Below are 20,947 nucleotides of genomic sequence, written 5' to 3' on the forward strand. Positions count from 1 at the left end.
ATTATTTTTCAAGTTAAATTCATGCCTGTCTAATATTATCAAGTTTAGAATTTCCACATGAAAATGAAAGCAATTGGAATGGGTATCATCTTGAGTTTATTGTAGTGTTGTTTGGTTGTCAAGAAACATGATAGAAAATGGATATATTAATATATAATTAAGTAAATATGATCTTCAAATATTTAAAAAAAAAAACTTTTAAACATCGAATGCAGTTGTGCTCATTGTATACCCAAATCTAACATTTTTATAATTCCCTATATATAAAGAGATTTTGAAGTTTCGTCTAATGATAATTAGAGCTTAATTTTTCCCTACATCAAATAAAAATTGCATCAAACAATTCGTTTTGAAATCGCAATCTGTATTTGATGCATATCGAGGTATGAGTATTGAGATGTAATCCTTTAAACACCCCAATGCATGGAAAACCTTCCAAACAAATCTAGCATACCCATATCGGACCTATGTCCGACCATACCTTGATAGCTTTGTGGCTGATTTTGGCCAAATCCCATTTGAACAATGCTATGTAGATCACCATTGTGCATAGGCACCCCTTGCTGGTGTTCATATCCAAACCGAATACAGATGCAGAAGAATCGATCGAAAACATGGTACTCGGCAAAGATCCGCAACATCGAAACATCTGCAACGCACAACGGATTCAAGATCTTCACTCGAAAGTTCGGATGAGATACCGTAAACAATGTACAATGGAGATTAACATTAACTTACATCCATTGATACAATAGATTCCATGTTAATATCCATTCTTGGATTCAAAGTAGCCAACTTCATAGATAGAAACAGCAGAACATATATAGGTTGAGTATGCTAGAACTAAGTAAACCAAACCCGAAAACCAACATCGGAGACGGTCCGAATTTCCGGTTTACCTCGACTTGACACTGCAACGACTGCACGTAGTTAATAATTTCATCAAGCATAAGTGCTTTACCAGTCACCTGAAACAAATTTTGATCTTAATTTATTAACCTGTGTTGAATGCCAATTCGGACATAATATCGAACACATATGTTACCTTGTTGCAGCCTGGAACAAGATCCTGTAAAAGTTTCATCCTTTCACTTATTTTCTCTCTTCGAACCTGGAAAAATACACGAAAAATTGGCAAAAGAAACACAAAAATGGCAATTTAGATTTTGTTGTTTTAAGGTTTTAATTTCATACTCTTTCAGCAAGGCTATGACCATCAGTAGCTTGGCCCCTTCTTGCCCTCACATGGACATATTCCATTGGTGCCATTGCTGCTTTTGATTTCACCTTATTATGCTTTTCACCATTGCCATGGTGTTCTTTACCAGCTCTATCTTTCTTGCTTCTTTTTGCACCAGCAACAATCTGGAATTTTGTGGCTATATAAGAAATTGAAAATTTTAAACAATTCCCAGTAATTTGCAGTGACTGAATTTACATTACCTTTCTATCAGCAGCTGCCATTGATGGGGTTTCCTCTGCTTTTCTCTCGGAATTGATTTCCTTTTCCGGGAATTGACATTGTTTTGGCGTGGGATATTTTCAGAAACTAATAAAGATTCTCGCTTGGAATCTGGAATATTAGCTTGAAATTCATTCCTATTAAATCCAAGTTCACCATTGAAGCTGGAAAATCTAGGAGCTCTTTCAGAAAATCCAGGGTCAGATGAAAATGGAAGATTGAGCTTTGGGATTATATTCAATGGAGTGTGCATTGTTGGATTTGATCAAAGGCTGTGATGAAGTATAACTACTATAGTTATAATCGTTTCCTAATCTTCCAATCAATTTTCTGATCACCATATTGTGTTCATAACCAGGTAGAACAGTTTCAGCATTTGATATTGCTGAAGAAGACGACACCATGGAACTCAATGAGGAGTCAAAGGAACCACTTTGAACCATTTAATTATCCCAATTTGGATTGAAAAAACAATTCCCCACTTTCTCTGATGCGGAATTCAGTTCATGTCTTTGCATTTCAATCCCGAAAGGATACGAATTCCACTTTTGTTCTCCTGTTCGAAGTCCCTCAGCCATTAAAAAACGAAAAGAAGAATGTAGAAAAAATAAGAAAGTTTCTTTCCTATCAAGAAACAAAACCCAGAATTTTTTTTTCTGGAAAAAGCAAAAGGTTTTGCTTTGTAGTAGAATTGAGTGGAAAGAATGTGATGGAGCTTAGAAATGCAAAAGGAAAAAGGGAACAATGAAAGAAATTTAAAAGAGAAATGAGATGGTAGGGTGAACTGAAGAACAAGCAATGATAGACAAATGTCTGTTTCATCTTAATTTATATTACAACGGGAATAAGCAAATGTAAATAATATAAAATTAGATAAATATGTAAAATTAATTTTACACTCAACACATGGAGAGAGAGGAGATTTATTTATACTATTATAAAATTAAGTAACATTAATGTTTTAGTAATAATATGTATTGTATTTATCAATATAATTATACTCATTATATATATATATTAGATGATAAAGAAAACTCAAACCTGACGTGTTTCATTTCAATTTAATCTAATATAATTAAGGTTTTTTTAAAAAGAAATCAGATTTCGAAATAGGTTTTGTTCTTCAATTAATAAGAGTCAAATTTAGAAAAAAAAAACATCCATCTCACCTTGTGTCGGAATAATTATTAAAATACTGTTTATATTTTAATTTAAAATATATAATAAAATTGACTTTAATATAATTATATTTAAAAACAATTAATAATATCATTAAAAAACATTATTTATATTAATAAATATATATATAAACTATGACATATCAAGTGAGAAAAAAGTCTTGAATATTTTTTTTATGAAATTCGAAGCTAATAAATTAATATTTAAGGAAATACGGAAGGGGAATGGGGCAGGCAAAACCCCACTGCTCCGACCCGTTGTCATCTCTCTCTAGGCGTGGGCAAGTTGAGTTGGGAAATCGTATCTCACCCTTCAAATTGGAAACTCATAATAGCTTAGCCCCCACTCTAGAATTTATTTATTTATTTTAATTTGTGTATTTTGTGACTCAAATTTAAACCCACTAACTGTTACTTTTTTATAATTTAATAGTTTAATTATAGGTCAAATCAAGAGAGTTCAGTCAACAATTAAGTACTTTTTTTATTTATAATTAATTCCCTAACATTCATGAACCTTTTAATTTTTGGACACAAAGAAATTTTTTCAAGAAAAAGAAAATATGAATTGCACAATATCAGGTAATGTGATTGTACTTATTGTAAAAATATTAATATTAATATTATTATTATTATAATGAATTCAAAAGGTTAACTTCTTATTGATTAAATCTTAATTTAATTGATAACAATATTGTTACCGGTTCAGGAAAACGTAAGTTTAAGTGTGTTGAGACGCATTATTTTCTTATTTAAAGATTTAAAAAATGTTATAAATAATGTTAGATATTATATCAATAAAAACGAATATGATAAAAATTTACATAAAATTAATGTTAAAAATTAATTTATTTTAGATATCAAATATTCAAAGAATATAGACGCAAATATATATATACATTGAACGATCAAGTTGTAGGTTTAAATTTAAGTTAGATTGACATTTGGAAAGAATTTGTCTGATTCAAAAAATAGATTTAGACATGAAATTTTATTTTTTAATTTAATTTAATTCCACCCACCAATAAAAGTGATTAATTTAAACCATAGATATTTCATAAAAGGAAAATAATAATTGTTTATAAGTCATATTTAGTAACAAATTATCAAATGCCTTGCAATATGGTATTATGTATAATTGTTTATGTTTTTCTTGCGTTAAAATATAATTTAAATGCTAATGCAGTTGGGTGAATAGTCTCATTATAACTTTACCATTGTATATTCACATGAATATTTGTGTGTATATATGGTTTAGATTATTTGTCCAGGTTTGAAGGTTCGTCTGAAATTTGATAGGGTTTAGGTAAAAATTTTAGATTCGGAAAATGAGTTTAGGCAAAAAAATTAAGTTCGTTTAAAACATGAGTTGGGTTCGGGCTTGAACATTTAAGGCCTAAACCTAACCTGACCATTTGAGTGTATAATACTTTTATATTATGTTATTTTTTATATATTACGTAATTTAGAATACATTAAAAAACTAAATCTATACTAAATATATAATATTACTCTATTTTAAATATTAAAATAATGTTAAGATGGCTATGTAAAAAAATTTAATAAATAAAAATTATATAAAATTACTAAATATAAAAACAATATAATATAAATATTTTTTAAAAAAATTAAAAAATAATATGAACAGGCCTAAAATAAACTTGGGTTAATCTTTTATAAATATGAACAAATTTAAACAAAATTTTAAACCACATCAAATTTAACCAAACATAAAATATATTAAATTATATTTAGACCTAACCTCAACCCAGGCCAGCGCCCCCCACAAGCACCCTTCTATATATATTAAAGAAAAGCCCCACGTCCTAAAGAAACAATGAACTTGGTTATACTCTATCACCGTCATTATAACTTCAATTAAGAATATATAGTTACTATTTACACTACCCCCTATATATATTAAGAGTAAAAAAAAAAAGAAGAAGAAGATGGATATGAATGTATATAGTTTGGGTTTCCTCCAAAGAGTAATTTGTTATCAATATAATATATTATTTAATTTTAAATTATTCATCAAATTATAATTTTATTTTTACACATAATCTAGATCATTCTCTTCTTATTAAGATATTTTCCTTAAAAATTTAATTAAAAACTAGAAAAAAAAAGATTTGCATTAACCCTATGAACAAATTAAGTAGATAAAATAATGAACAAGTTTTCCTTAAATAGGTATGTATTTACTTGTCGAAACTAAAATCAATGTGAACCTTCAATCCTTTTAAATTCAACACAATTAGGTATACGATATAATGCAATTTTTTTGCGAATAATCCTCTGAGGCAAATGAGTCTCTAGATTACTCCATCACATTGAATTTCTTTAAAGATTATTTTTTTTATATTTTAAATTTAATAAAGTTTTTGGATTAGAAAATGTGAACACGTTAAGCATAGTATTATGATGATCAATTTCTGGGTTCAATGTTCACCGACTTTCACCAATGATTATTGCTATAAATAATACAATTTAACTGTGGGGGATTCCTCTTTATTTGGCTTTTTAATCACTTTTCTTAACTCACTGCCGACTTTGGTATTGGAATGCTAAAACCCTTTTAACTACTTTTCTTTTCTTGTTTAATTCTTTATTTTTTCATTTTTAAATAAAATAAAAATTTATATTTAATGTATTAATAATATATAATAAACTTATAAATAGACTCATATTGATTAATTGATATTATTAGATTTATGAACTTTATGATTCATCATGTGAAAAAATGTAAAATAAAATATACATAATAACAATAATACATGCATATGTTATATACCTTTTAATTTTGTTAATTTGATTCTTATTTTTTTTAGTAAGTCTACAACAGTTATTTCTCTATAATAACTAGTTATTATAAGTGTATAACAATCATCTCTTTATAATAAATATCTTAACACAAATAAAACTGTTATTAAAAAAATATTATTAGAATGTTCACTTTTTAAAACTAACTTTTCTTTTTCTTAATTCGAAATTTTGAATATATAAAAAATATAAAACGGCATATGTTTGTTTACGAGTCTCAGCTCATTTGGAAATTACGTGGAGGAGTGACTCGTTTCATTTGGAAACTATATAATTCATAATTTTATATGTTATTAATAATGCTCAACCGGGTTATAAGTAGAGATGACAAAAAAGAAAACCCAAATCCAACATACGACCCAATCCATTAGAATCGGATTTTTTTTTTTTGAAAAATCGAGTTCAAGTTGAATCAAGATTGAATTTGAGTAAATCTACCGTGCCCAGCCAAGGGCCCTTGACGGATCTTAAGTCACAAACATATATATTTAAAGTTTAAAAAAAAAAAAAAGCTTATATCACAACAAAATTCATTCCAACAAAAATGTCACCTAAATCAGGTCCGAGTGTTCGCTATGCTTGCAATTGGAGTCTGATTCTTACCTTCCTGCAACTTCTCCATAATCGGGTTGCATCTTCAACATTTATCGGAACAACAAACTCGTGCAAAATCGTTTAAGTTACAAATACAGTACTTAAAGTGTCAAAAATTTTGCATTCTTTCAACGAGATTCAAGATCCATTTATCAAAGCATGCAATTGTTGTCGGAATGAGGAAATGTCTTCTGCTTTGACAGCCATAACAATCCCTGTTAGCTGGTAATTTTTTAGCTGCAAAAAAGATCGACCGTTGGAAGATAATTATAGTTATTGATCAAAAACAAGAATACAAAGGTAATTATACCCCATTGGTCTGAAAAAGAACGGTAAAGACAAGTTAGTGAACTATCAAAATTTTAGATCTCAAAAACAGAATTCAGAGATGAACTAAAATGGATCGATGATGATAAATTTGATGTTGAGTTCTACTAACCTCATGAGTTGCAACCTGTTGAGTTTGCAATGGAAAAAGGAAGGACCACATGCTCAGCTGAAATGTGTTTTAAAAGGAAATCATTAAAATGTAAAAACGAAAACAAACCAATAGACACGTAAAACATATGGCATTACACATTACATGGATCAAAGAATCAATACCTTATGCAAAATCTCATCTTCAGGCTTAATATATACGAAAGCCTCATCTTTGTCAGTGCTTGAAGACCTTTTCTGATTTGCATTCTTCTGCTGTAGATTCAGCTTGAAAGTCAGGGAAAGAATAATCAAAATATGCTCATATGAAAAGTAAAAGCAGCACAAGAAAGATCTTATACCTTGTAAAATTTGCTTACTACTAAGTAAAATTTGAACCGGAAGGAATTACGCAACTCCTCTGTGGGCTTCAAAAAGTGAAACAATAACATATATATATAAGTTTACTATCAATGATAAGTGCTTTTGGTAGAAAAAGAAGATAATACTTTTTATTAAGTATAACACATTACTCAAAATCTAACCTCATCTTCGGTAGCCCATGAAATTTCATCAAAGAGTGCATCATAAAGAGGCGGCAAGAGTTCAGGAGGAAGATTCACTACACATTGGGAAACCAAGAGACCCACTTTCTGTGCTTCATCTCCCAAAAGTGATCTCAAGTTTCCTATTTTATCTTTCTCATGGCATATGTTAAGAAGGAACTCCTTGAGCTCTGTAATACATTTGTGATCCTAGCGAACAACAACATTCACAACATTTTAGCTACACCATTTGGTATATAAGGGTTTCGCATGTTGACACAAGAAATAGCACCTCAACAGATAAACTTTATTGAAGAACCCACAGTTCGAGAAGGAATAAAAGATATTTAGCCTTTAGGTAGGCATCAACCACCAGTACAACAAGAAAGATTCATTTAAAAGTTTTGTTTGTTTGTGTTACCTAGACTCAGGTGTGAGTGTTGGATTACGAGAAGGATAAAAAATGGGTATGTTCAAATTTTTTCAAGATTTCCATGCATTTGAAATGTACTTAGAAGATCATATTCTCATACCTATATCCAAATATGCCTCAGATGCAGTCACTTTAAGAAAAATGAAAAGAAAGACCCAACATAGTTGTCTACTACCTGATCTATCACATCGGATGATATTGGTCATTTAACTTGGTCCATTATTCTCTTTATGGGATTTTAACTAAGATTCTATACAATCAAGTACAAGGTGACTATTTAATCTATTCCAACAATGGCAAAACCAGGATGGTGCAATATTTAGCAGATCAATGGTATGGATTACCTTTTAGTATATCAATTTCAACTTAGGGTCAGTAAATTAATCTTGCCAATAGGAAACAGTTCAACAAAGAACACTTAACAGCCATTCAGATCAAAAGAATAACTTTCTTACCTTGTATCTCCCCAAGTTAAGGGCAGTAATTATAGAAAAAATTCCATTGTCTTCATCATCCTCTAATTTAACGACAGTTCCAACGGTGGTTTGTCCCAATATCAAGTCTACAAAACCGCTCAAATCCCATTGCTTGTTATCAAGGTAGGATTGCAGCAATGTTTTCACACCATGAAAATCATCTGGTTTTGGGTCAAAGAATGCAAAATCTGCTTGGACAACTCCCTTTTAAAGATAGAAGGAGAAAGAAAAGGGAAAAATTAACTAAAAACCTTTAGATATATTTCATAGTATAATCAACGTTACCTGTAATTAAGTACTTACATCAAATTCTTCATCCTCAGATGACTCGGAGTGTCTGCCAATGATTTTTAACTTCTCCTTAAATTCATCACCTACAGTTTAGGCCAGAAAATAATAAGAATGCGAAAATAAAATATACCAGTAAAAGTCAAGCAGATAACAGCAACAGAAAAGCAATTATTTATCACTTTAAGCACACACACAAAATAAAGAAAAAAACAAACCAGCAGATTGCTGCACCGCATTGTGCATGTAATGTTTAACCAGGTAAGCAGTAGCAACTCGAGCAACAGAACGAGCAAATGGTGAGAAAGTTAAAGGCCGAACTGGTAACAATCTATGATGCCTAGCTGGTTTCCGCGGCATCTTCGTTAATCAGCTGAAAAGTTGGCAGCAAATCAAGGGTTAGTAGTGTGTATACACACACATATACATATATAGGTTTTGCAGAAAAGGTGCCGGATCAAAGACCTTAAATCCCTATCCTAATAAAATAACTTATTCTATGATTACATATTTTTGTACTTTCCTTTTTCAGATTTTACTAATGCATTAACAATTTATCATTTAGAGAACAAAGTATCTTACTTTACTCAATTTAAAGTTTGCATAAAACATTTTAGAAAAAAAAACTACAATTTTAAACATCAGATACTAATATTCAAAAATTAATTACACATTCAAACAGCACTAAGCTAAGTAAAGGAAAAAAGGACCGTAGCTTTCGTCGTCGTTGTTTGTTTTTCAGAGGAGATTCTAGCGAACGGCGCCGCCGTAGCTAAAGCGAACGAATAAAGAGATACAGCCGAGGAAGCGGCGACGAGAGTGATGGTTTTAATTGGAGTATGAATTTTAACAGATTTTTAAAGGTGCCCTTAAAAATTTTAACTGAAAATGGGCGGAGTAGAAGAGGAAGAAAGGAAAGTTTGAAACGGGTAGATCAATGGTTTAGGAGATAATTTTATTCGGGCCATTGTTAAAATTTTGGGCCTTCTTTTCCGTTTTTGTTTTATTTTGTTTTTGGACTTTGTGGTTTTACTTTTAATTTACTTTAATAAAGCCGAATCCGATTATTAGTTAAAAAAATTACACTTTAATTCCTTCAATTAAAAAAATTATAAATTTTCCTCCAATTCAAAAAATTATAAATTTCTAACAAAGTTTAGACGTGGGGATGAGTAAATTTATAATTTAGTCATTTAATTATTAATAATTTTATAATTTGATCACTTAATTATTAATAAAATTGTAATTTGATCACGCTTAGCAAAACTTAATATTTTTTAATTGAAGCAATTAAATAAAAGCTGCTATTAAGATTTTTCTTTTGAGATTTGCTATTAACTTATGTGTGAGTATTTGGTATATTTATAATATTTTTTTTATTTCATAAGTATTTTTATAAAATTGACATGTGTATCTATAAGGCACTGGTAGCATACCAAATAATTTTCTTTTTAAATTATTTATATAAATAGGTTAAAATGTGCCATAAATCACTGTACTCTTCATAAATTTGAAATTTAGTCCCTTTAATTTTCATGTTTCAAATTTTAGGTTTAGTTCTTAATATTGATACTTTTTTTGTTGAAATTGTTGGTTTAACATTTTGAAATAATAAAAATACTCACTTGGTACTCATGTAACTAAAAAATGACTTTATAATGAACCTAAATTTAACAGTATAATTTTAATAGTGTTAACAATTTTATTTGAAATTTGAAATTTAAATTTTGAAAAGTAGAGAAATTAAATTCCTAGAAATAAAAATACATGGACTAAAGACATGTGAACCATTTTTTACAATGTTAACTTTTACCCATAAACTATTAAATTGGAGTTAAAACGTGATTAAGCGTGCTCAAATTACATCCTTGTTACTGTTGCAATAGCAACAATATTAATCGAGCTAAAACTCAATCAGTCAATACATGTAAACTTATATTAAAATAAACATAAATAGGACCTCTATATATGGAGATTATTTTATTGAATAAATAATAAAACTTAGAGGTACTCATGTGTCGACCTAGCCCAGCCTAAATTCAATTCCAAAAAATTTTTCAAGTCTAAGCTTAGTTGGCTCAGCTTATCAAATGGGCCAATAACATAGTTTTAAAAAATAATAAATAAACATTTTTATTTAAAGTTAATTATAAAAATATATAAATATTAATGTAAAATTATTTTTATGTATTTTTTTAATTTTAAATAATGAATCGGGTCAAGTCAAAAACTTATATTCAAATTGAATTGTCTGACCCATGAAATTTGGAATCGGGTCAACTTAAAAACCTATATTCAATCCTATATTCTAAATCAAAACTTATATTAGAATAAAATTTGGATAAATAATCTACATATAGTTTCCAAAAAGATACCCAACTTTGAATTTCAATTTTTTAACGATCAATCCTTCTCGTGGAATTAGACAACGAGATCATCTCTCTCCCTACTTGTTTATCTTATGTATGGAATTTCTTCATCTCCAAATTCTTCATGCAATTGATCAAAAAGAATGGCAATTGATACGAGCGTCGAGGAGCGGCCTAAGCTTCTCCAATTCGATCCACAAGCTGAATGCCGTACCTTCCAGAGAGGGGATCTGCCATTGAACTGTTCAAAACCTTTATTGAAGAAAGAGCTCTTAGTCTACCCAAAGGAAAGTCAAGAGGTCTAATTCCAATCGAGGTTGCCTTAAAAGCATGAAATTCAGTCAGCCTTGACATTAAGGTAAGGGTAAGTATATCGTGGAGAATGTCTTTTTTATTAGAGTTGGAGACGAAAATCTTTTCTTTGATGCGCAGAAGACGGGGTGAGCTAGACTAATGGCATGGGAAGGGAACTTCCTTTCCTCGAGAAAGCAGGTTCCAAAAATTTCAAAAATCTATTTACGAGGGAATCTGGTTAGTGTATTAAATTTCAAAAATCTAAAATAGTTTTCTTTCCCAATTGTTTGCCATGTATAAAGGCTCTGATAGTCAATTTCTTAGGAATCCAAGAATCCTCGGACATTGGAAAATATCTGGGATTTTCAATCCTTATTTTAACTTCACTGTGGATAAGATCCAAAACAAATTGAAAGCCTAGAAGGCAAACCTCCTTTCCCTAGTTGGTAGGTTGGTTCTTCTGCAATATACTATGGCCTCTATTCCCAACTACTTTTTACAGATCAGGATACTCCCGACTAGCATTTTTAGTCTACTAGATAAACTTAACAGAGTATTTTTGTGGGGTAGTCAATAAGGGTAAGAAAAATCTATTCCGTTAATTGGAAGGGTATATCTCGTCCCAAAGCCTTGGGTGGTTTAAGTATTCCGGTTGCCAAATTTAAAAATCAAGCTCTTATTATGAAATTGAGATGGATACTCATATATGAGAAGGATAGTATTTGGGTTAAGTTGCTCATGGCAAAATATGTCCAGGATCCTAGGAATTCTTTATCAGCTTTAAATGTTTCACTGACCTGAAAATCTCTCCGGAGTATTAGTTCACTCCTAACTTTTGGATTCAGATGTGTGATAAAAGATGGTCATTCTGTGAACTTTTGGATGGATAACTGGTCAGGCATAGGACCTTTAAAAAAATTGCTCTAGGGACCATTCTTAAGAGAAGAGGAACTCGTGATTTTTAAACAAGTGTGGGATAAGCTAGGGGTGTGCAAAATTCGGTTAAAACCGAAAAAATTTGGTTAATCGACTGAATTCGGTTAATTATTCGGTTAACCGAATTAATTCAGTCAGGGGTTGGTTAATAATTTTTTGTGTTTTCGGTTAACGGTTAATTCGGTTCGAAACCAGTCGATTAACCGAATTTTTTCGGTTTAACCGAAAAATTAATAAATAAAATTATAATATATAAATAGCCCACTATTCACTCAAACCCAATCCAACATAGAGCTAAATACCCAATCTAATATATATTGACCTAAGTACCCAGCCCAACCCAATTACCCAACCCAATAATAAAAATTACAAATAATTTAATAAATAAAAATAAAAATAAAAATCTAAAACTAAAAATAAAAATAAAAAAACATATAATTTTATAAAAATAATTCGGTTAATTCGGGTAATTTTGTTAATTCTATTAATTCGATTAATTCGGTTAATTTTATACTTATCTTAACCAAAAATTAAAAAACATATAATTTTCAGTTAATTCGGTTAACCGACCTAATTAACCGAAAAATTTTTGGTTCGGTTAATTTTTTTGAAAAAATTTCAGTTCGATTAACAGTTAAAAATTTTGAAAAGTCGATTAATTCAGTTCATATTATTTCGAGTCGGTTAACGGATTAAACACCCATTAAGTGAGAAGATTAAAGGCCTTCATGTCCCTCTTTGAATTTACCCCAAGTTTTGATTGGTATTATCAAGTACCCTCAATCTGACTTTGCCCAATGGTCTGATCCCTTATGATGGGGTGCACTAGTGATGGGAACTTTTCTTTGGCTAGTGCTTATGATCTTGTTGTTGGTATTGATACCAGAACCCTCAATCCTAATGGCCTTTGGAAGTCAATATGGAAAGCCAAACTCCCCCGATTAAATATTTTTTTTTTAAATGTGGGCATTGCACTATTCCAACGAGGACCTTTCTTAGAAGTAGACATTTTTTGTTGGAGGAACTTTGTCCGTGGTACTTTATAGTCCTTGAAAAGATCTCCCACATTCTTCAATATTGTGTTGTCTAATTCAATTCATTATAAATTGAGACCTTAGCCCTCTTGAATAAATTGGCTTACTGTTAACCTGTTCTCTAAGTCTAAGGAATGAGCTTTTCTCCTAACCACCTTCGGCATGCAGTGTTCGCATTTGCTATTTAGGAATTTTGGTTAACTCGAACCAAAGAAAAGGGAAATTTGTTTCTTATTCTTCTGTGATTCATCGTGTTCCTCTCCCTACCATAACTCCAGTCTCTTGGAAACCTCATGATACGAATGAATTCTCAAACTTAATACAGATGGGTCTGGGAAAAGCAGACTAACTATGGGCACTCACCGGCTTCACTTGATAACTAATCTAAAATATAATTATTTTAAATTTTATAGCAATAATTAGTAGTTAATCAATTAATAGAGTAAACATCCGTCCAACCCCTGGTGCGACTGCTCAGAAGCCAAGACTAAAAAAAGTTCTTGTTTTATAATTTTTAAAAGGTTCAAAAATAATTTTAACCTTTAAAAGTCACGAGGCCAAAAAGGTCTAAATTTTTTTTTTACCAATTTTTAAGGACTTAAAAAATATTTTCTCTTTAAGCTCATTTTATTGTTTTGCTTTGCTTGGAGACTGAAAATAGTCCAAAAATATCAAAAACGCCCTGAATGTTATCATACTTGCACCCAACATCAGTGCCATACTTACAAGTAACATTTGTTGATTATTATACTACATCGATTTAATAAACATATTAAAACCATCATACATAATATGAAGATTAAAGACAAATACTTAAAAAAGCATCATATATAACATAAGATACAAAAGTAGATTGTGTAGTTTTATTACAGTAGTGCTTGGCTTGTAACTGTTGCAGAGAACGAAAGGTGCATTACTGCTAAAAAGATTACTATATTAAAGCTGTGATGATGCAAATGAAGGATCAGTACGGTTGCAATGGAGCTCCCTGAGTTTGGTGATCAGCCCTTTCCCACCACCATTGGCCAATGGATGAATGCCATGTGTCGGACCCTCCATGTCAGCTCGCTTCGCCCTTTCTTTCTCAAATGATACCCCAAATCGCTTCTCTACATCTGCATCATTATTATTTCCCTTTCAATAGTTTGTATTTAACTGGAGGTCCGGAACTAGACTGATGGGTTCGGTGTACTTACCTCGAGCAAGTTCATCATAAAGCTGACCATCTCTTGTGAGAGTCATCATCAATTGAGGTAACCCAAGAGGGAGATTATCACCTTTATCGACTTGCCAAAAATGGATGGTCTTCCCATAAGTCTTGCAAACTTTGTCCAGATCTTGCCTCTCGATCGGCCCTGGAACTCGCGGCATAAACAACACCCCACTCTTCACTTCGTACAAATGTGAATGCCAAAGCGGCTTCTCTTCGTCCGGCAACGTCAAAAACAAATTCTCCGATATGATGTACTCCAATCCGATGAGCTTTGCATCGGCTTCTGGGGTGTCATATATGAGACATTGTCGCATTTCTTCGTTTTGATGTGCGCAGAAATGGTGCGCTTCGACTTGACGGGTCATGTCGTAGCCATAGAAATGAAATCTACAAAAAAAATTTAGAATTTTAACTATTTCTTTCTGGACTAGTACTCAGATCAGTCAGACCAACGGATCTGATCGAGTTTAACAAACATTGGTGATTACTAGCCGGAATTAGCAACGTTTTTTTATGCATCAACGTCGCTAAAACGCTGTTCTGTTCTTTTAGCTACATTTTATATCGTAATGTAACATCGCAAAAGCGTAATTAAATGCAGATTTTGTTGTAACGATAACAAAGTGATATCAACTTAAAAAAACATTGAAACATAACAGGAAATGAAGATTAGAAGGGGGAATTACGCGCAGAGGTGTTGATGGATTTGTTTGATAGGGCGGAAGCTTTGGATGGCGCCGGTGGCAGTCTCGACGAGGGAAGTGGTGGTTTGGGTGGGCTCGCCTGGAACTTGAGGGTGATACATGGTTTTTTGGTTGGCTAATTAGCGGTTTGGGATTTAAGGATCGGCGGAGGGTTTTAAGCTGCCGTGATCGAAGCTTGAGAGTGTTGATGGTGCATGCAGAGTTACGCGTGGAAGGGATACCATAGACGTGGCAATGAACATCGCTTCTATTGACAGCTATAATCTACATATACACCCTCAACCCCCATCAACTCAATTTAATTTTTCACTGAACTCAATTTTTTCTAGGCATCGTTTATTTAGGTAAAACATATTTTTCATTACCATGAGAGTAAAGAATCATCGCATCATAATTGATGATTGACTATCTCATTAGTTGAGAAGATCGTGGTAATGTATTGACGTCTTTTTTTGTTCGAGACCCGGTTCAAGTAAAACAACTTCTTTTCTCCCTCATAAAATTTAAGTTTACTAGCCTTACGACCTTCGTTTGGTATGGGATTAAAGTTCTCAATCACTTTCTCTGTTCAATGTAACTAGGTATGGGACTTTGTTGTTCTTTGTCTTTAAGAGAGTTTTGTTCAGTTTTATTTCTACTTTTTTTTTAAATGAAATGGATTTTCAAAAAAAAAAACAAAATCTTAAATGGTTAATATTAAATATTTTCTTATTTTCATTTATACCTAATTATTAATATAATTATGTGATTAAATTGGTATAATCTATCAATCAATTCAGTTGGTAATTTATAAAATAACAAAGGTGTAATGTCAAATTGACCTTTAATATTTATAATTTTTGAGATTTTGATCTTTCTCTTTTTAAGCACTTTAACCCTCAATATTACTTAAAAATTTGATAAGTGGCAAAAACAATCGACATTTAGAATATAAAATAATTATATCCTAAATTTCAAATGAAATAGCAATAAACTGTATTAAAATATTAAATTTAATAACAGGGTCTTTTATCTATGGAAAAGATTGATGTCATTTCATCTGTATTTTTTTAATAATAATAATTTTATATTATATCAGCATAAATTTTATTATTTTTATCTTAATAAAAACTAAATTTAAATTTAAATTTTAAAATTATTAATATAATATAAAATTATTCAAAAATAATAATATCTCTATTTCATAAAATTATTTCTCCCATTAATCTTTATTAAGTACTTAAAAGAAGTCTATAATTAAGAGACTAGAAGGTCTAGTTACATTTATTTCAACCATTTCAACTTATTGATGTATATCAACATGTGGTAGAATAAATATCAGAAGTAGATATATCAAATTAGATTTGATATTAAATATATACATCGAAAATACACAAATAATTAAGAATAAATACTTGAAAAAAAAAACAAAGATGTTATTTATATCCAATACATCACACAAATATCAAAATTACAACAACATAAACATGAGGGACAATGGTAGATTCTATTCTTTGATCACATCAGTTTCACCTCGTAATTGCTGTTAAGAAAGGTATACTCAAAAGATACGATGATTCAAACGAAGACCCGGGGAACTGAATCAGCAGGCTTACAATCCACCTCCCTGAGTTTAGGGATCAGCCCTTTCCCACCTCCATTTGCCAATGGATGAATCCCATGTGTTGGACCCGTCAACTCAGCTCTCTTCGCCCTCTCTTTCTCAAATGATACCCCAAATCGCTTCTCCACATCTGCCATTCATTTATTCATTCAGATACCCCAAATCCAAATCATAAAAAAAAAAAACACACACTTCGATTATTACCTCGACCAAGTTCTTCATCGAGCTGACCATCTCTAGTGAGAGCCATCATCAATTGAGGTAACCCAAGAGGGAGATTATCACCTTTATCGACTTGCCAAAAATGGATGGTCTTCCCATAAGTCTTGCAAACTTTGTCCAGACCATGCCTCTCGATTGGCCCCGGAACTCGCGGCATAAACAACACCCCACTCTTCACTTCGTACAAATGCGAATGCCAAAGCGGCTTCTCTTCGTCCGGCAACGTCAAAAACAAATTCTCCGATATCATATACTCCAATCCGATGAGCTTTGCATCGGCTTCGGGGGTGTCATATATGAGACATTGTCGCATTTCTTCGTTTTGATGTGCGCAGAAATGGTGCGCTTCGACTTGACGGGTCATGTCGTAGCCATAGAAATGAAATCTACAACAACAACAAATGATTTAACTTTTAAAAAAACATTGAAACGGAATAGGGAAGGAAGATTAATACGCACGCGCAGAGATGTTCATGGATTTGTTTGATGGGGCGGAAGCCTTGGATGGCACCGGTGGCGGTCTCGACGAGGGAAGTGGTGGTTTCAGTGGGCTCGCCTGGAACTTGCGCATGATTCGACATCGCTTTGTGGTTGCTTAGTAACTGGTTTAGAGAGATTAAGGCTCCATGGAGGGTTTTAAGCTGCCATGATAGGGAGCTTGCCTTGGCATGCAGAGCTACGCGTGGGAGGGGAATACAATAGACGTGGCAACCAACACAGCTTCTCATGACAGCTATTATATCTTCTATACTAGTATTATAAAAAAAGAATCACATAATGCTGACACCTGTACTTGAAAACATAAAACCAGGCTGAGGATGAAGACGAGGATGAAAATCAAAGGTGATTATATTTTATATTGCACTGCATGTTGTGAGAATTGAGCTCTTCTCTGTCTCTTCTCTGTCTTCAACTTATACTTCAATAAGCTATATGCATATAACGATTGTCAAGTTCTTGCTTCAGTCTAATGAATTACTGTTTCTTTTTTGATGTATTGACGTCGATGATCCCAGAGAGAAACCCAAAGAACAGAATATGCATGAACTTCAATTTCAAGCTTTTACCGCAGGTCATTCTCCTTTTTATCTGTTTGTGAATCAACACAACCCTGTGGCTGTCATTGTATTTTCAGGTAAGCTAAAGCAGACGAAGGTAAAAATTGAGACAAGTATGACCACCAAAAGAGGAGCAGCAAGATGAGAAGTCCAATTCTGCTTAATATCATTCACATATTTCCACCTTAGTTTGAAAATTTCTACTTTTTTTCTATAAAAAAAGGATCGAGCTTGTCCGTCTAATTAGCTTCTTTTATGCTGCAGGTTAGTTTTAAATGTCATAAGACGAGAAAACTTATTATATATATATATATTAATTATTTTATTATTATAGGTAGATATAAAATAAAAATAATCAGTAAAAATTTAAATTTAAAACTAAAATATGAGTAAAAACGCTTTTAAAAAATTATAAAACATTTTAAAAAATAAATAAATAATAATAATTTTTTCCACATCAAGTCATGTAAATGACTAAATTTATTAATTAAAATTAATCTATAATTAAATTATATATTTAAGCATACTAAATAAATAATATTCCCACTAAGCACTGTGATAAGAACTTAGGGATGGAAATATTATACTACAAGTAATAAGAGTGAGCATTCAATAGAATTAAGTGAAAATTTTTTTGAGTTGATGAGTCATATACTCATATTTTATCATCCTAGCTTGATTTAATTTTTTTTCGAATTGAGTCAAGTCGAATCAAGTAAAATTATTTGAGTTAACTTGAAAAATTAAACATGTCAAATTAAAATCTTGTTACAGTATAACTAATTACATGTTAGAGCACATAAATTTGAAACTATATATATTTGAAACCTTTTTCAAAGCAAAATAACAAAAAAAAGATACTTTAGTATCATAAACTTGAATAATTAATTAATTTATTCAGATCCCAAAATTATTATTTTAAAAAATTTAAAATTTTAACTGTAACATCCTGATTTTGTGTTTAGTCGGAACATTGGTTTCGGGACCACAAATCCGATGAGTAAAATTTCATTTTTATTATATTTTTATGGTCTACGATTTCACGAAATGATTTCGTGAAAAATTCGTTCGAAAATTTCGACGTTTGGGCACTCAATTTAGTAAAAAGGACTAAATTGTAAAAAGTGCAAAAGTTGAGTTCTACATGTTAGAGGTATCAATTTGTTATGAAATTTTAAATGGGAGGTCCTTAAATGATAATTAAACCATTGTATAACTTGTTGGACAAAAATGGCCTTGATTGGGTAAAATTTGAAAGAATAGTAAAAAGGGCATTTTGGTCATTTAGGGGTAAAATGAATTAAAAGAGAAATTTTAAACCCCAAATGTGTCCCTTTCTTCTTGCTACAGCAGAATGTACCAAGAGCAGCCATGGTTAGGGTTTGGCCAAGCTTCCAAGCTTAATAATCAAGGAAATCGAGATTTGGGCTTAAATCGAGAAAATACAAGGTTATGGACTAGAATGGTAAATTGCCATTTCTGGATCCGAGGTAAGTTTGTACATAAATAATTTATCGATTCTTTTTATTTTATTATATTTTGTTATCATATGAAATGTGGTTGCCTATAGAATGATTAATTGTTGTAAATTGCAAATTGAAAAAGGACTACGAATAAATTGTAACATGTTGGAAAGTGAGGAATTTCCCGGTTGAGCCTTCGGAATAAAACGATAGGAATGATCTATTATGAGGTCACGTGTATAGTACTAAGTGCAAGCTACTATGTGTACTGGATAATTGGTCGCATGTGTAGTACTAAGTGCAAGCTATTATACGTATCAGATAGCTTTGGCTACAAGTGTGAAAATATGTGCAGGCAACTGAGTATCAGTTATTATTCCGAAGAGTTCAACAGGAAAATCGATTAAGTAAAAATACATGTGAACATGATTACATGATGAATAAGTGCAGGTATATGTTTAAGAAAATTTTGAGTAATATGCTCGATATTTGAGTGAACTTCGATAAGACAAAATGGATTAAGTGAAATTATGTAAGAGTAAATTTTAGTAGTAAAATAATGTTGGACAGCAGCAGTTATGTGAATTTGAAAATTCACTAAAAATTGTGTAGGTTGAATTAAATTTCAAATAAATTCTTAATGAGTCTATTTTCATATAAAGGTAATAGTGGAGCAAAAGAGTTGTATATTATGTGATATTCTAATTTTTGTGAGACAGTGTCAGAATGAATTCGAGATCCCCTGTTCTGACTTGGAAAAATTTTTAAAATTTGTAGAAAAATAATTATGGGTTATAATTTATATTCTTAGAATCTTTGATGAGTATACTTTTAATAGAAAAAAACAGGAACATTATCGGAGTCTCGTACTATGAGATAAATAAATTTTAGTGAAGAAAGGTCGAAGCTATCAAACAGCAAAACAGAGGAGACTTTGAATAATAAACTGTAATTATTGGCTAGACCAAATATTCTGAAAATTTTATGGTGGAAAGATATATGAGTCTAATTTTTGGGAAAATTTACAGATCTTAATTTGGAGTTCTGTAACTCCAGATATAAATGATTTAGTGACTGTGACTCAAGAAAGCAGCTCAACCAGAACATGTGTAAATGTACAATTGGGTTAGTTTTACTATGGAAAGCATGTTAGTAAATTGCTTATTATTATTTCATGTGAGATTGCTAAGCGTAAAGCTTACCCCCTCCTTTCCATTTCTTTTAATATTGTCAGGTTAGCTCAGGGTTGGAGATCGTATAAACACATATGCTAGAATTATCAAGTAAGTGGCATGTATAGGGACCTAGTTTTATAACATGTGTTATCATAATTTGGCCAAATATATTGGTCTTTAGTGAGCTAATGATTCTGACTTATAAATCTAGCTATTTATGTTATGTTTGATATTGGTAATGTGCATATGCTTGTTTGCCATGCATGGTTTGTAACAGCCTAATTTTCAGTGGTGTCGGAACAGTGATTCGAGATCACTAAATCCGACAAATGAGTAGGAAATATTATTAATTTAGTGAGTATAAGTTAAATGTGAAGTTAGGAAAAATTTTGAAATAGTGAAATGTACAATATATATATTAAAATAATTAGAATTGAAAACGAGGTATCGAGACCTCGGGAATTTTAAATCGAGCTATAAATATTTTTATAAATATTTATGGAGTGTTAATAAGTTAGTATTAAAGTTTTGTCAAGAAATTTTAAAGTACTGATAGCTAATTGAACAAAAATGACTAAATTGTATCAAATGCAAAATTGTGGGAAATGATTAAATAGCTTAAATGATAAAAGAAAGAGGGTTTAAAAGGAAAATAGACCC

The 20,947-nt window shown here is 31.2% G+C and overlaps 4 protein-coding genes and 1 long non-coding RNA gene across 14 annotated transcripts; 1 reads left to right on the top strand and 4 right to left on the bottom strand.

Moving 5' to 3' along the window:
- Window positions 1-217: 217 nt before the first annotated feature.
- Window positions 218-2,229, bottom strand: LOC107942711 (transcription factor bHLH77). Of its 2 annotated transcripts, XR_001695911.2 has the most exons (5): window positions 1,444-2,229; window positions 1,195-1,365; window positions 1,046-1,111; window positions 739-968; window positions 218-649 (listed from the first exon to the last, which is right to left on the bottom strand). XR_001695911.2 is itself a non-coding variant. In XM_016876431.2 (4 exons), exons 1-4 carry the CDS (start codon window positions 1,462-1,464, stop codon window positions 798-800), a joined length of 429 nt encoding a protein of 142 aa, XP_016731920.1. In that variant the 5' UTR covers window positions 1,465-2,229; the 3' UTR covers window positions 218-797. The 2 variants fall into 2 exon arrangements, 1 of the variants encoding a protein (XP_016731920.1); XM_016876431.2 differs by having other exon boundaries at window positions 218-968.
- Window positions 2,230-5,979: 3,750 nt separating this feature from the next.
- Window positions 5,980-9,188, bottom strand: LOC107942716 (protein BCCIP homolog). Of its 9 annotated transcripts, none has more exons than XM_041077148.1 (9): window positions 8,933-9,141; window positions 8,435-8,589; window positions 8,232-8,302; window positions 7,908-8,132; window positions 7,020-7,229; window positions 6,837-6,902; window positions 6,661-6,750; window positions 6,497-6,553; window positions 5,980-6,294 (listed from the first exon to the last, which is right to left on the bottom strand). In XM_041077148.1, exons 2-9 carry the CDS (start codon window positions 8,574-8,576, stop codon window positions 6,196-6,198), a joined length of 960 nt encoding a protein of 319 aa, XP_040933082.1. In that variant the 5' UTR covers window positions 8,577-8,589; window positions 8,933-9,141; the 3' UTR covers window positions 5,980-6,195. The 9 variants fall into 9 exon arrangements, with proteins under 9 accessions (XP_040933082.1, XP_040933084.1, XP_016731924.1 ...); XM_041077150.1 differs by having other exon boundaries at window positions 6,661-6,747; window positions 8,933-9,138; XM_016876435.2 differs by having other exon boundaries at window positions 6,661-6,762; window positions 8,933-9,138.
- A 4,474-nt stretch (window positions 9,189-13,662) lies between these two features.
- LOC107942717 (oil body-associated protein 1A) lies at window positions 13,663-14,910 on the bottom strand. Its single transcript, XM_016876438.2, has 3 exons — window positions 14,749-14,910; window positions 14,046-14,449; window positions 13,663-13,964 (listed from the first exon to the last, which is right to left on the bottom strand). Exons 1-3 carry the CDS (start codon window positions 14,865-14,867, stop codon window positions 13,786-13,788), a joined length of 702 nt encoding a protein of 233 aa, XP_016731927.2. The 5' UTR covers window positions 14,868-14,910; the 3' UTR covers window positions 13,663-13,785.
- Window positions 14,911-16,160: 1,250 nt separating this feature from the next.
- Window positions 16,161-17,211, bottom strand: LOC107942706 (oil body-associated protein 1A). The gene is made up of 3 exons (XM_041077151.1): window positions 17,051-17,211; window positions 16,574-16,977; window positions 16,161-16,499 (listed from the first exon to the last, which is right to left on the bottom strand). Exons 1-3 carry the CDS (start codon window positions 17,170-17,172, stop codon window positions 16,324-16,326), a joined length of 702 nt encoding a protein of 233 aa, XP_040933085.1. The 5' UTR covers window positions 17,173-17,211; the 3' UTR covers window positions 16,161-16,323.
- A 129-nt stretch (window positions 17,212-17,340) lies between these two features.
- On the top strand, window positions 17,341-17,892 carry LOC121206289 (uncharacterized). Its single transcript, XR_005901382.1, has 2 exons — window positions 17,341-17,434; window positions 17,608-17,892. It is a non-coding gene; the product is annotated as an uncharacterized lncRNA (long non-coding RNA).
- The last annotated feature ends 3,055 nt before the right edge of the window (window positions 17,893-20,947 follow it).

The sequence above is a fragment of the Gossypium hirsutum genome, chromosome A09, assembly GCF_007990345.1.
Source record: "Gossypium hirsutum isolate 1008001.06 chromosome A09, Gossypium_hirsutum_v2.1, whole genome shotgun sequence".
Lineage (NCBI taxonomy): Eukaryota > Viridiplantae > Streptophyta > Magnoliopsida > Malvales > Malvaceae > Gossypium > Gossypium hirsutum.